General features: G+C 41.4%; 1 protein-coding gene across 1 annotated transcript; it reads left to right on the plus strand.

Moving 5' to 3' along the window:
- On the plus strand, positions 6,437-7,066 carry LOC109823536. Its single transcript, XM_020389815.1, has one exon. The coding sequence runs from the start codon at positions 6,437-6,439 to the stop codon at positions 7,064-7,066; it is 630 nt and encodes a 209-aa protein (XP_020245404.1).

The following is a 12,537-nucleotide window of genomic DNA, read 5'->3' on the forward strand; positions in this document are numbered from 1 at the left end:
CACGAGCAGACTGTAAATAAAATCAGTGTTCTAGCCGGTCGACCGATGTCATTGCATCGGTCGACCGACGTCGGATTTTTCAGATTCCTAATCTGTTTGGAAATCTATTTTGGGCTGTGATACTATATATACCTTAAACGTTTTAGGATTTGTAGAACACGAAGAAAGAGGGTTTTGACGGCACTTTGAGATCAAAGATCTTAGAGAGAGGCCTATTGCGAGCATTGTAATCTTCTTCAATTAATCAAAGTTTTTTGTGTGGCTCCCAAGGACGTAGACACGTTTGCCGAACCTTGTTAAATTTGGTATTCTCTGTTTGATTATTCTTTCCTGCAGGTTTTTCTTTTATTTGTTGTGATTTCCTGCTTCCTTACTTTCGACACAAGATCCGGAAGGGCAAAGGTTGTGTGTTCGATCCCAACAACTGGTATCAGAGCTTCGTTCAGGAGATTTGTGCGAGAGCCATGGTAGAGGAAAGCAAATCGAAGATTGAGAAGTTTAACGAATCAGACTTCGCCTGCTGGAAGTCACAGATGGAGGACTCTATACCAGAAGGATCTTTACCGTCCGTTGATGGGTAAGGCTAAGGGAAAGAAGGATGAATCTGACAAGGACTGTGAAATATTGGATCGAAGGGCTCTAGGGCAGATTCGATTGTCGCTTGCCAAACCAGTCACCCACAATATATTAAATGAGAAGACGACGGTGGGGCTTATGGAAGCTCTTGCGGCATCTCGTCAATACGCTCTTCAACCTCAAGATGGCAGAAGGATATTCCTTCACGTTGTATCTCAGTGAGTTCAACACGATCGTTGATCAACTTATCTCCGTCGACATCACGTTTGATGATGAAGTGCAGGCCGTATTGATTCTATTACACTTGTCATATAGTTAGGCAGGTTGCGTGACCGCAATTAGCAACTCTGCGGGGAAAGAGAAGTTGAAGTTGAGCGAGGTTGTTAGCATGATTTTATCCGATGAGGTTAGAAGAAAATCATTTGAATCAGAAGGTTCAGGTTCATCCCTATATCTCGAGCAGAGAGGCCGAAGCCAGAAGAAGAGAAATCAGAACAGGAATCAGTCAAAGTCGAAGGAGAAGAGGTCGAACTCGAAGGTTAGGCCTATCAAAGAGAAGTGTTGGAACTGCGGCCAGGAAGGCCATATGTCTTCAGTTTGCAAAGAGCCAAAGAAGGATACAAATGAGCAGGATGCTCATCTTGTGCAAGATGCCTTGATCCTTGCTATGGACATCGATTCTAATTCATGAGTAATTAATTCAGAAGCCTCTTTCCACGCTACTGCTAATAGGAAGCTTTTTCAGAACTATGTAGCATGGGACTTTAGGAAAGTGTACTTGGAGGACAACGAACCTTGTAGTATTATTGGAAGACGCAATGTGCAGGTTCAGATGAAGGACTCTAAGTGAAATCTGAAGAATGTCAGACACGTACCGAAGCTGAAGAGGAATTTTGTTTCGGTTGGTTAGCTTAGAGCAGAAGGCTATATTTTAACATTCATCGGGGATTCGTTGAAGATCTCCAACGATACTATGATGGTTGTCCGCGGTAATAAAACAAGAACTCTATACCTTACTTCACATGCGAGTGACACTCTCGCAGTTACAGCTAGCAATGAGAGTGCTAATTTGTGGCACAATAGGCTGGGACACATGAGTGATAATGGTATGAAGATTTTACACTCACAGGGAAAGCTAATCGGAATCGATTTAGTTAAAGTTGGCATTTGCGAGGATTATATCTACGAAAAGCAAAAGAGGGTCAGCTTTCAGAAGAGTGGAAGACCACCTAAAGCTCAGAAGCTAGAGCTTGTCCACACATATGTTTAGGTTCCAGCTAGCGTGTCTTCTCTTGGCGATTCGGCGTACTGTAGTCGTTTAAAAATTCCTATAGGTTCCCCACACATAGCTCGAGATGAAGAGAAGACGATAAACATCACCATTCGAGTTAAGAAGAGTTATACAAGTGCCCGTCGCGTTTGTCGGCCAGCTCCAAGTGCCTGCCGTGCTTGTCGACCAGCTCCAAATGGCTACTACGCTTGTCGGCCAGTTCCAAGTGCTATCAAGAAGCTAACGAGCGCATGAAGCAAGTTAGCGAAGCGTACAAGTCAACAATATGACCAAATATGTAAAATGGTAGAAAGTACAAGTCTGAAAAAGTCAGAAAACACTGAAAGCTCAAAAAAGCCTCAGAACCTGCGTGGGGGCGTGAGTCACCACTTGGTGACCAGCGCACACGCGGGTGACCCGCGATCAAGCGGGTCACCACTTGGTGACCCGCAGGCATGCTGGTCACCAATTGGTGACCCGCACTCATGCGGGTCACCATTTGGTGACCCACGCCCACGCGGGTCACCGTGGCCTGCCACGCACCCGTAACTGCCCAAACCGTGTTTTTGACGCGTTTCTTGATATTTCTCAGGATTTGTTCATTTTAGAGCATTTTAATTGATTGGATATCATCTCTAAACGGGGTTAGGTCATTGTCAACTGAAGATATGGTCAAATCCTTTGTTCTTATCCAAATAACCGCATCCGAAGCCCTATAAATACAAGTCTAGGGTCTTCTTTCACGGGGGGCGAATGATTATCAAGATGAGGAGGTGCTGCCAAACTTCAGAGCCAAGATCCATGAATTTCAGAGAGGAGGAAGAGATCTTGGTGAGTTCTTTGGCATAAAGAATGAGAGTTCGAGAGATCCGAAACCCCGTACCTCCATTCCTTGAGATTAGGCTTGGTCTTAATCTTAAGAAGAGTATTGATTTTGCTTGGTCGAGATCAATACTTCAGCGATTGTTTTCTTCATGAAGTAAGAGCTCTGATCAATAATTCTATCAACCGGATCCGATCCATAGGCGGTCCACGGATAAACCCCGGCATATGCAAAGATCTCATGCAAGCAATAGGAGATAAAATGTTGTTGTGTGTTGTTTGAAGGAATTATAATCTTTATATTTTTATTGTGTAAGAAGATCTTATAAAAAGATCAACTTTTTATTTATTTGAGTTTATTGTAACGACTGAAGTTGTAATAGAATTAAGATAATGAAAATAGCAATTTCTGAACCAAACACGCTGGCGACCACTACAGCATTATACGAGAAGAAGATGATAAATATCATTATAACGAGTCAAGGAGGATTATCTGACATCGACAAGCAAATGAAGCGAGTCGATAAAGCGTACAAACCAACGGGACGACAGAATGACGAAGAAATGATCCGATCGGGAATTACGTTTCACTCACGAAAGAAAATATGCTACTCGTGTATCGTCCACTCCACATATGATTCACCCATGGAAGGTTGTAGATCTCATCTCCGTCTTTCCAACACACTTTAAATCATCTCATTCCGAGGTTGGACGAGAGAGTTAGAGCCAAAACACTCGAGACAGTCCAGACTGTTCTGTACCTACGAGATACTAATTGTGTCTCGCACATTTTAGCTATTATAAGATTCGAATCTGAAGAATCTCAAAAGATAAAGTTATAGGCCTCTTTTTCATATTTCCCAACACATCTTGAATCATCTCATTTTGTGGTCGGACAAAAGAGTTAAGGTCAAAATACCCGAGACAATCCAAGCTGTCTCGGACATGTATGAGACAGTCGAAGTGACTCGCGCTCAGGTCAGCTCCCGATGTGTTTTCTGATAAGATTGGCTTCTAAAACTCATTGGGTCATCCATAAACATGTGGGTTATCCTTAAACGTGTGGAAAGTATTACACAATCGAAAACCCACCTAAATGAATAATAACGATTATTCTTCGACCCTATCCACAAACACGTCATTCCTATCCACAAACACGGCATTTAAAGTCTATAAATACACCCCTAGCGCCCTCATAAAGACAGATCTGAAGGGAGCCACGAATTTCAGAGGAGCTAGGGTGAGGTTCTGACGAATTTCAGAGAGGCTAGCAGATTTTGGCGAGTTCTTCAGCATAAAGAAGGAGAGTTTGAGAGATCCGAGGCCTGTTTCCCTTTTCTCTGGATCAAACTTAGTTTTAATCTTGAGAAGAGTCGTGATTTTGCTTGGTCAAAGATCAATACTTCAGCGATTGCTTCCTTCGTGAAGTGAGAGCTCTAATCAATAATTCTATCAACCGGGTCTGATCCGTAGGCGGTCCACGGATAAACCCTGATACAAGCAAAGATCTCACGTAAGTAACAGGAGATAAACTACTGTTGTGTGTTGTTTGAAGGAATTATAATCTTTATATTTTCATTGTGTAAGAAGATCTTATAAAAAGATCAACTTTTTATTTGTTTGAGTTTATTGTAATGACTGAAGTTGTAATAGAATCAAGACAATAAAAATAGCAATTTCTGAACCAAACACGTTGATGACCACAGTGGGAGCCAATAGTCTTGTCACCGAGGCAGTCGTGTCGCAACCAAACATCAAGATCCTAGTTGATTCAGAGGTCGAGTACGAGTTTGACGAAGCTAAATTCGAGAAACATTTATCCTCGTCTTCATCAAAATCCTCCTCTCCCTACAAGTGCGGAAAGATCCCGTCTTTGAAGGAAGTGTATTCGTCAATGAAGGCTACAAATGACTCTTGCCATAGCTCCTCTCCAATCAAGGAGTTATTCAATCAAGGTACGCCAACTCTGACGAAGAGGGCTCATCAGAGGTGACGCCAACACCAAGCTCGTCAAATTGCCAACGCGTTAGAATAAGTCGATAGAGTTCGCTACTACGCAGACTTGGAGTCTAGGAAGCGTCATTTAATCCAGCCGCCTCAACGGCAAGCTGCTGCTACTTCCTCCAACCCATCGACGGGAGAATGGGTTCTTATCAAAAGGACTCGTTCAACCTTGAAGGAGCACATACAAAAGCGACACGCACGTGCTGCACGTAGGCGTGCCTTTATGCGAAAAGCTCAAAGCATGCAGAAGGAAGAGGTGGCCAAAAAACCACCAAAATCCAAACAAGTCAGGGTGCCAAAGGCCGAAACAACGCCAAAATCAACTCCGTCGGCCTCCGAGCCCACTTGTCTTGTTCCCGCACCTCCGACAAAGCCCTACGGAAGTGTGGATCTATCCAAATTTAAGATTCCGATGAAAGATCGCCTGGGTCCTCTACATGAAGATCGAGACAAAGCTCTGGTGAATAAAACCCGAGTAGTTCCTCAGGTTGGGGGTCGTACAAACACTCCTGTCAAGCCAAAGACCGCTCAAATGTGTCCCGCTACCTCCAAACAAACCGGGGCACCTCATTGTACGTGTTCATGCACCATGCATAAGAGGACTCCTGGCATTTATCATCTGGGGGTTCATATTGGAACCCAAGAGCCCGTTAAGACCTCACGCTCGCAAGGGGTGGTTCTAAATATGCGACTCCTTATGCGACTCCTTATGCGACCTTGGATCATTCAAAGGTGACAACGAATCGTCCCAAGAATGTCAACAAGGTTCTTCATCCCCAAAAAAAAACGTGTTCGTTAAAAGACAACGTTATACTTGGGGTATCACACCAACAAGCGGTGGATTGCTCTAATGAGCTGCACCATCAGGCTAGCGGTGTGAACAAATCCCAAAAGAAGAATGTCTAAGAAACTAACTCTCACTAACCATGTGAGAGGCTTATCAAGGTGGTATTATCAAAATGTAGCTGCCCCAGGATCATTTCACAAAGGATCTCGATATTCGAGAAGCTTTCCACTGAAGCATCAAAGCCCAAGCCAAAATGCTTCCACAAGAGAAAATCCACCATTCAGGATGATGAAGTATCTGAAGTCACCATCAATATGGTTGACAAAGAAAAATCAATATGGCGCTCGAATGATCCTAATCCTGACTTTCACCTGGGAGGAAAAGTCAGTCTAGGAATTGCCCAACGAATGTCTCGGCTCCAGTTAGAAGCCATCGGACATAGGGATTATCCAAGGATGCACAAAGGACTATCTTTAGATAACGAGTTGTCAGACACTTGCTCCACAGTCACTTCAGATGACGATCCCTTAGATACGTGTTCTGCAATTGCCTCTAACAACACAATGTCCAGTAAGGGGGAAGTAAGGGAGTCGTTCATGATCACCCCAGATCAAGTGGCTCAAATGCTTCAAGAGGCTTTAGCTCGATAGCGATAAGAGCTTAGAGCTAAAATGAACATGCAAATGGAGCTGAACATACAACAGGTGAGGGAGTTACATGACCAGCAACTTCAAGCTTTATCAAATCAGCAAGTTGAATCCAGTCGCCACACCTAGAACATCGCTATCGACAGTAATCCAGAAGTGGACGAAGTCATCATTGCTGACGCACCTCTCCAAAATGCTGGGAGTGGTCCAATCGCACCCCTCAATAACACTAAGGGTGGTTCAAATGCACCCCCTAAAAATAAAAACGCTGGGGGTGGTCCAACTCATTCTCCTCAACGTCCTTCGAATGAAGATGTAGACAACAATGAGATGATGAAAGAGCTGGAGAATAAGGTCAATTTCTTAATGTCCACTCAAGAAGTAAGGAGAACGGGCATTCTGTGCCCATATCCAAGAGAGTGTGATTCAATCCCATACCTGACGAAGTTTAATCTAATTAACTTCATGTTGTTTGATGGGAAAGGTTCGTCCACTCAGCACCTAATTTATTTCAAGTCCCACCTGGGAGTGATCTCTGAAAATGAATCCCTGATGATTCAGTCATTCGTAGGCACCCTTCGTGGGGCGGCCTTCGATTGGTATCGACGTCTCAAGCTGGGAAACATTAATTGCTGGGACGATATGGAAAGCTCGTTCCTTAACAACTTCTTTGACGATAACACTGAAGTGTCGATCGGAGCTCTTCTGGAGGAGAAGCAGAAGGATAGTGAGTTAGTTGATAGTTTTGTCAAACACTTTCGTAATAAGGCAATGAATTGCAAGGATCCTATCATAGAGGAGTTCATCTTGCAGACTTACCATAACAATCTCTCTATCGATGTCCTCGAAGTCATGGGGGTTGTCCCCTTAACCACATGGAAGGAATTAAAACTACATGGAGAACAGGTCGAGTGCTTCCTCAAAAGAAAAGGAGCTCGAGAGAGGCCAACCGACGACTAAAGTACCTACAACTGCTGATGATATTCATCAACAGCCACCTTGGAGGCAACAAGGGACTCTTAATTTAAAGTTCTAGGAGGAGTATTCTTTCAAATATGATGAAGTTCCAGCCATCTTCAAATACCTCCTCACCAACGATAAAATCAAGCTACCACCGATTACAAGTCAGGAGGAAGCAAATAAGATTTCGGATCCAAAGTACTGTGCGTATCACATGAGGATCCATCACCCCACCAATACTTGTATTACGCTAAAAAATAGTATTCAAGCCTTGGTTAACGTTGGCATCATAATGCCGAAAGAATCCAAATGAGAATGGCTTCCTCCGATAGGTATATGAGGTTAAATTGCTCCCATCCTCCAATGAGTATAAGAGGTTAAACTGCTTCTCTATGATACTCTAATTGGGTATACGAGTCTAAACTGTTTCTCTTATTTCCAGCGAGAAGTTCCTGAAGAATATTACACATAATATTCTTAAGGATAACTCGAGATTAAAGGTTTGTTCAAGTCTATGCCCAATACGCGTTGCCGTGTAGCTTATTCCCGTAATAATAACGAAGTCTATGTATTCAATAGCATAACATTAAGTCTAAGAGAGTTAACTCTTTTAGCACAACGTTACATACGGAACGGACTTAGACAATCTGCATGCTAGCCCGACTCAAACAGTAGTCGGTAAAGGCTTATCAAATCCGTTGATGGCTGAAAATTTACCAAAAATCCTAGAAGTCCGATAGTCACTGACGCATCAGCTTCATCAGTTTGTCTCATGATTTGAGCACCCGAGACAACATCAATTCCAGCCGAAGTCTCCATGAGGAACTTTAATAACATTTGCAATGATAGCCGTATCAGCTCCAAAAGCTGATCCTACAACCAAAACTCCCCCGTGGTTAAATAAATAACTAATGGGATGTAAGGGTAAAATCCATACCTGCAGAAGAACCAAGCCCCAATATTTGGTCCTGCAATCTCAATATTTATGTCGTTCAACGTGTTGTGAGGAAAAGTCAACGCCAATCAACACATTACGATAAAGATCAATACGTCGATAATTTTTAGCCGAAACAAGACTCAGATCAATTTTAGGTCAAAGGATGATCCCAGGGAGTTCAATCATAATTCAGATACGAATCCCCGATGAAGATAGTCAGTTCAACGTCGACTCAATGACACGAGCTAATATCAGAAACTAATACACCAGTTTCAGTTCGAGGTTTCAACAACAGTCAAATGATAAACGCAACACCAACATAATCTCAACTATTCGACAAAATACTGAATAGACTGAGAATTGAAGAAATTAAGAACTAAAGCTAATTATAAGTCCTTTTACACTGATTGAAGGTGGGGCCTATCATATCCAAAGTATTTTAGGCTTTTCTATAAAAGAAGCGAGATTAAAACACTTTGGAGGGGGTATCTATAGGCGTTAAAAGTTACTTATGGGTTCTCACACGCAGCTCGAGACAGAGAAAAAATAATAAATATTATTATACGAGTCAAGAAGGATTATCTGACATCGACAAGTGAATGAAGTGAGTCGGCGAAGCGTACGAACCAACGGGAGGACAGAATGGCGAAGAAACGATCCAATTAGGAATTATGTTTCACTCACGAAAGACAAAGTGTCACTCGTGTATCGTCCACTCCATATATGATTCACCTATGGAAGGTTGTAGATCTCATCTTTGGCTTTTCAACATATCTTGAATCATCTCATTCTAAGGTCAGACGAAAGAGTTAAGACCAAAATACCCGAGACAGTCTAAGCTATCTCGGACATGTGCGAGACAGTCAAAGTGACTCGCGCCCAGGTCAGCTCCTGGTGTATTTTCTGATAAGATTAGTTTCTAGAACTCCTTGGGGTAATACACAAACATGTGGGGTTATCCTTAAATGTGTGGAAGCTGTTACACAATCGAAAACCCACCTAAACAGATAATAACGGTTGTTCTTCGACCCTATCTATCCACAAACACGCCATTCCTATCCACAAACACGATATTTAAAGCCTATAAATACACCCCTAGCATCCTCATAAAAATAGATTTGAAGGGAGCCATGAATTTTAGAGGAGCTAGAGCAAGGTTCTGACGAATTTCAGAGAGGCTAGCAGATCTTGGCGAGTTCTTCGGCATAAAGAAGGAGAGTTCGAGAGATCTGAGGCTCGTTTCCCTTTCCTTCGAATCAAACTTGGTTTTGATCTTGAGAAGAGTTATGATTTCGCTTGGTCGAGATCAAAACTTCAGCGATTGCTTCCTTCATGAAGTGAGAGCTCTGATCAATAATTCTATCAACCGGATCCGATCCGTAGGCGGTCCAAGGATAAAACCCGACACAGACAAAGATCGCACGCAAGCAACAGGAGATAAACTGATGTTGAGTGTTGTTTGAATGAATTATAATCTTTATATTTTTATTGTGTAAGAAGATCTTATAAAAAGATCAACTTTTATTTATTTGAGTTTATTGTAACGACTAAAGTTGTAATAGAATCAAGACAATAAAAATAGAAATTTCTGAACCAAACACGTACTATGTCACCTTTATCGAAAATCACTCGAGGAATGTGTGGATATACTTCATGAAGCACAAGTCAGATGTGTTCGGGATCTTTAAGAAGTGGAAAGCCATGATAGAGAACGAGACAGATCTGAAGGTGAAGTGTCTGAGATCAGACAATGATGGAGAATATAACCTGGAGGAGTTCAAGAGGTTCTGTATTCTAAATGAGATTTATTTGGAGAGGACAACTCCAGAGACGCCGCAACAGAATGGCGTTGTAGAGAGATGAACAGGATGATGACAGAACGTACGAGGAGTATGTGTTTCCATGCAGATCTACCTAATATGTTTTGGGTGGGGCGGTGCATACGACAGCTTAACTGATTAATCAATGTCTATCAGTTTTATTGGATTTTGAGATTCCAGAAGAGGTTTGGAGTGACAAGAAGGTTAATCTCTCACATTTACGAGTATTTAGTTGCTTGGCATATGTTCATATCAGTGACCATATCAGGGATAAGCTAGAAGCTAAGTTACAAAAATATACATTCATTGAATACGACATTGATGAGTTTGGGTATCATCTTTGGGGTGAGAAGAACAGAAAAATCATCAGGAGCAGAGATGTGATATTTAACGAGGAGGTGATGTACAAGGACAGACAATAACAAAGGTAACCAAAGTAGTAGGAGCAGCACTAAGGATGTAGGTGGATCTGAGTATATGGATTTGGAGGAACTTTCATATGGGGGAGATAGTGTTAGTTCTAACCGAAGAACGGAGGAGACTACAGGTGCAGAGGCTACTACCCAGGGTGTGGAGCTTAGGAGGTCATCCAGGGTACCCAAACCGAATCCTAGATATCTTTCGTCACTAGAATATTTGCTCTTGACAGATGCCGGAGAATCGGAGTGCTATGAGGAGGCTATGCAAGTTAGTGAATCTCAGCAGTGGGAGCAGGCAATGCAAGAAGAGATGGATTCTCTCCACTCGAACGAGACATGGGAGTTAGACCAGCTACTTGCACAGAAAAAAGCCTTACATAATAAATAGGTCTATTGGGTCAAGCAGGAGAGTGATGGAAGCAAGAGGTACATAGCCAGATTAGTTGTGAAAGGGTTCCAACAGAAGAAAGGAGTGGATTATATTGAGATATTTTACCCCATTGTAAAGCTTACAACTATTAGAGTGGTGTTAAGCTTAGTAGCTGCTGAAAATCTCTACGTTGAGCAGTTGGATGTGAAGACTGTCTTTCTTCATGGTGACTTGGATGAATGAATCTACATGAAGCAACATGTTAGCTTCATTGAAGAAGGAAAGGAAGAGATGGTGTGTAAGCTCAAGAAGAGCTTGCACGGTTTGAAACAGGCTCCGAGGTAGTGGTACAAGAAGTTCGACAACTTCATGCAGAGCAATGGCTATGGAAGATATAATTTAGATCATTGTTGCTATTTTAAGATGTTCGAGACCAGCTATATCATGTTATTATTGTATGTTGATGACATGTTAGTTGCAGGACCGTGTTTAGAAGAGAGAAACAAATTAAAGAAGCAGTTAGCAAAGAAGTTTGCTACCTTGTACAAGTTTTTTGCCAAACACAGTATAAGCCCTTATCCAAGTTAGTGTCCAAATGCAACTTAGTGGATGAGTTGACAAAAAAGCCCTAAGACCTCTCGAGGTTGATTGACAAAAGGTTGAGGAATCCAACATGGTTTCAGGTGGCAGAACACAAGTAAAAGAAACAATCAAAACTGTTTTATTTATTTTTCAATCTTGTAAAATTTGTAAAGCATTTTATTGTTCTTATTACAAGTTTAAATTGATTTTTCACTATATCATAATGCTAATTTAAGTTTTATGGACAGGGTTGAAACGTGTTGGCTACTAATAAAGTCTCGGTAGATGAGCACCTTGCCTTTGGATCAATCACCAGAAGATGTTGATAGAAACTTTCAAGATGAAATGTTAAGTGCTAGCTAGAATAAAAAGCATGCATATTGCTTATGACATGTATCAAAGCACATATTTTGTTCCTAACCCCTATAAAAAGTCTCTTGAGTTGCATTTGCAAATGTATTCTACTATTGTCAAAAATACTGATGCAATGTGCTGGAAAAGATCTCCATCTGATGATCTCAGAGATTCAACTTTTGATGGGTAATGCTACATGAAAAGATTTTAGCATTTTGAAGAAAATATTGGGTAATGGCTAGATTTTATGTTCTGATTGATATTGAAAAATCGACCTGATTACAATTACGACTTTCTGTTTGAAATATCGTTTGCTTAATTGCAGAAGGCAGTTTTTAATACTTTGATCTCTCTTTTATGGCTACGGTTCTTTTTCTTCTCTTGTAAGCGCAGGTTGAGATTTGCTGTAAGTTTCCATAAATTTTAATCATACCTTTTTGTTTCAAGAAATCCTTAGATTATATATATGTAATATAGAAGAAAAAAAGGAACATCCTTGATGAAATAAAAAATTTTATTGAAAAGAGATGTATATGAAAGATTGTTCAAACTGAAAAATATAGAGAATTTATGTTCCGAAAAAACATAATTTGCAATGCATGCATGCTTAAGGACTTAGATCAGAACTAACTATAGAATCTAACCTTTAAATTAAAACCAAGGATGATTTGAGCTGGGTTTGTAGAAAAGTATCCAATGATCTGTTGCGCGCAGCGGAAATTTCGGCAGCACTTCGGCAGCACAACAAGAGAGTCAGATCGCAATAAGAATTCCCGTCTCACAAAAGAAACAAGAATCTGAAGCGAATATCTCAACAAAGTGAGATATCGGCTCTTCCTCTCATCAGTTCTAGGACTGACCTGTCGAGGGATCCTAAAAGCTATTACAAATCACACAAAAATAGTACAACCAATTTTTACGTGGTTCGGCAAATTGTCTACGTCCACAGGGAGAGGATGGGGAGATTTCACTATATGGAGGAGAAATAC

This window comes from Asparagus officinalis, chromosome 9 (genome assembly GCF_001876935.1).
Source record: "Asparagus officinalis chromosome 9, Aspof.V1, whole genome shotgun sequence".
NCBI lineage: Eukaryota > Viridiplantae > Streptophyta > Magnoliopsida > Asparagales > Asparagaceae > Asparagus > Asparagus officinalis.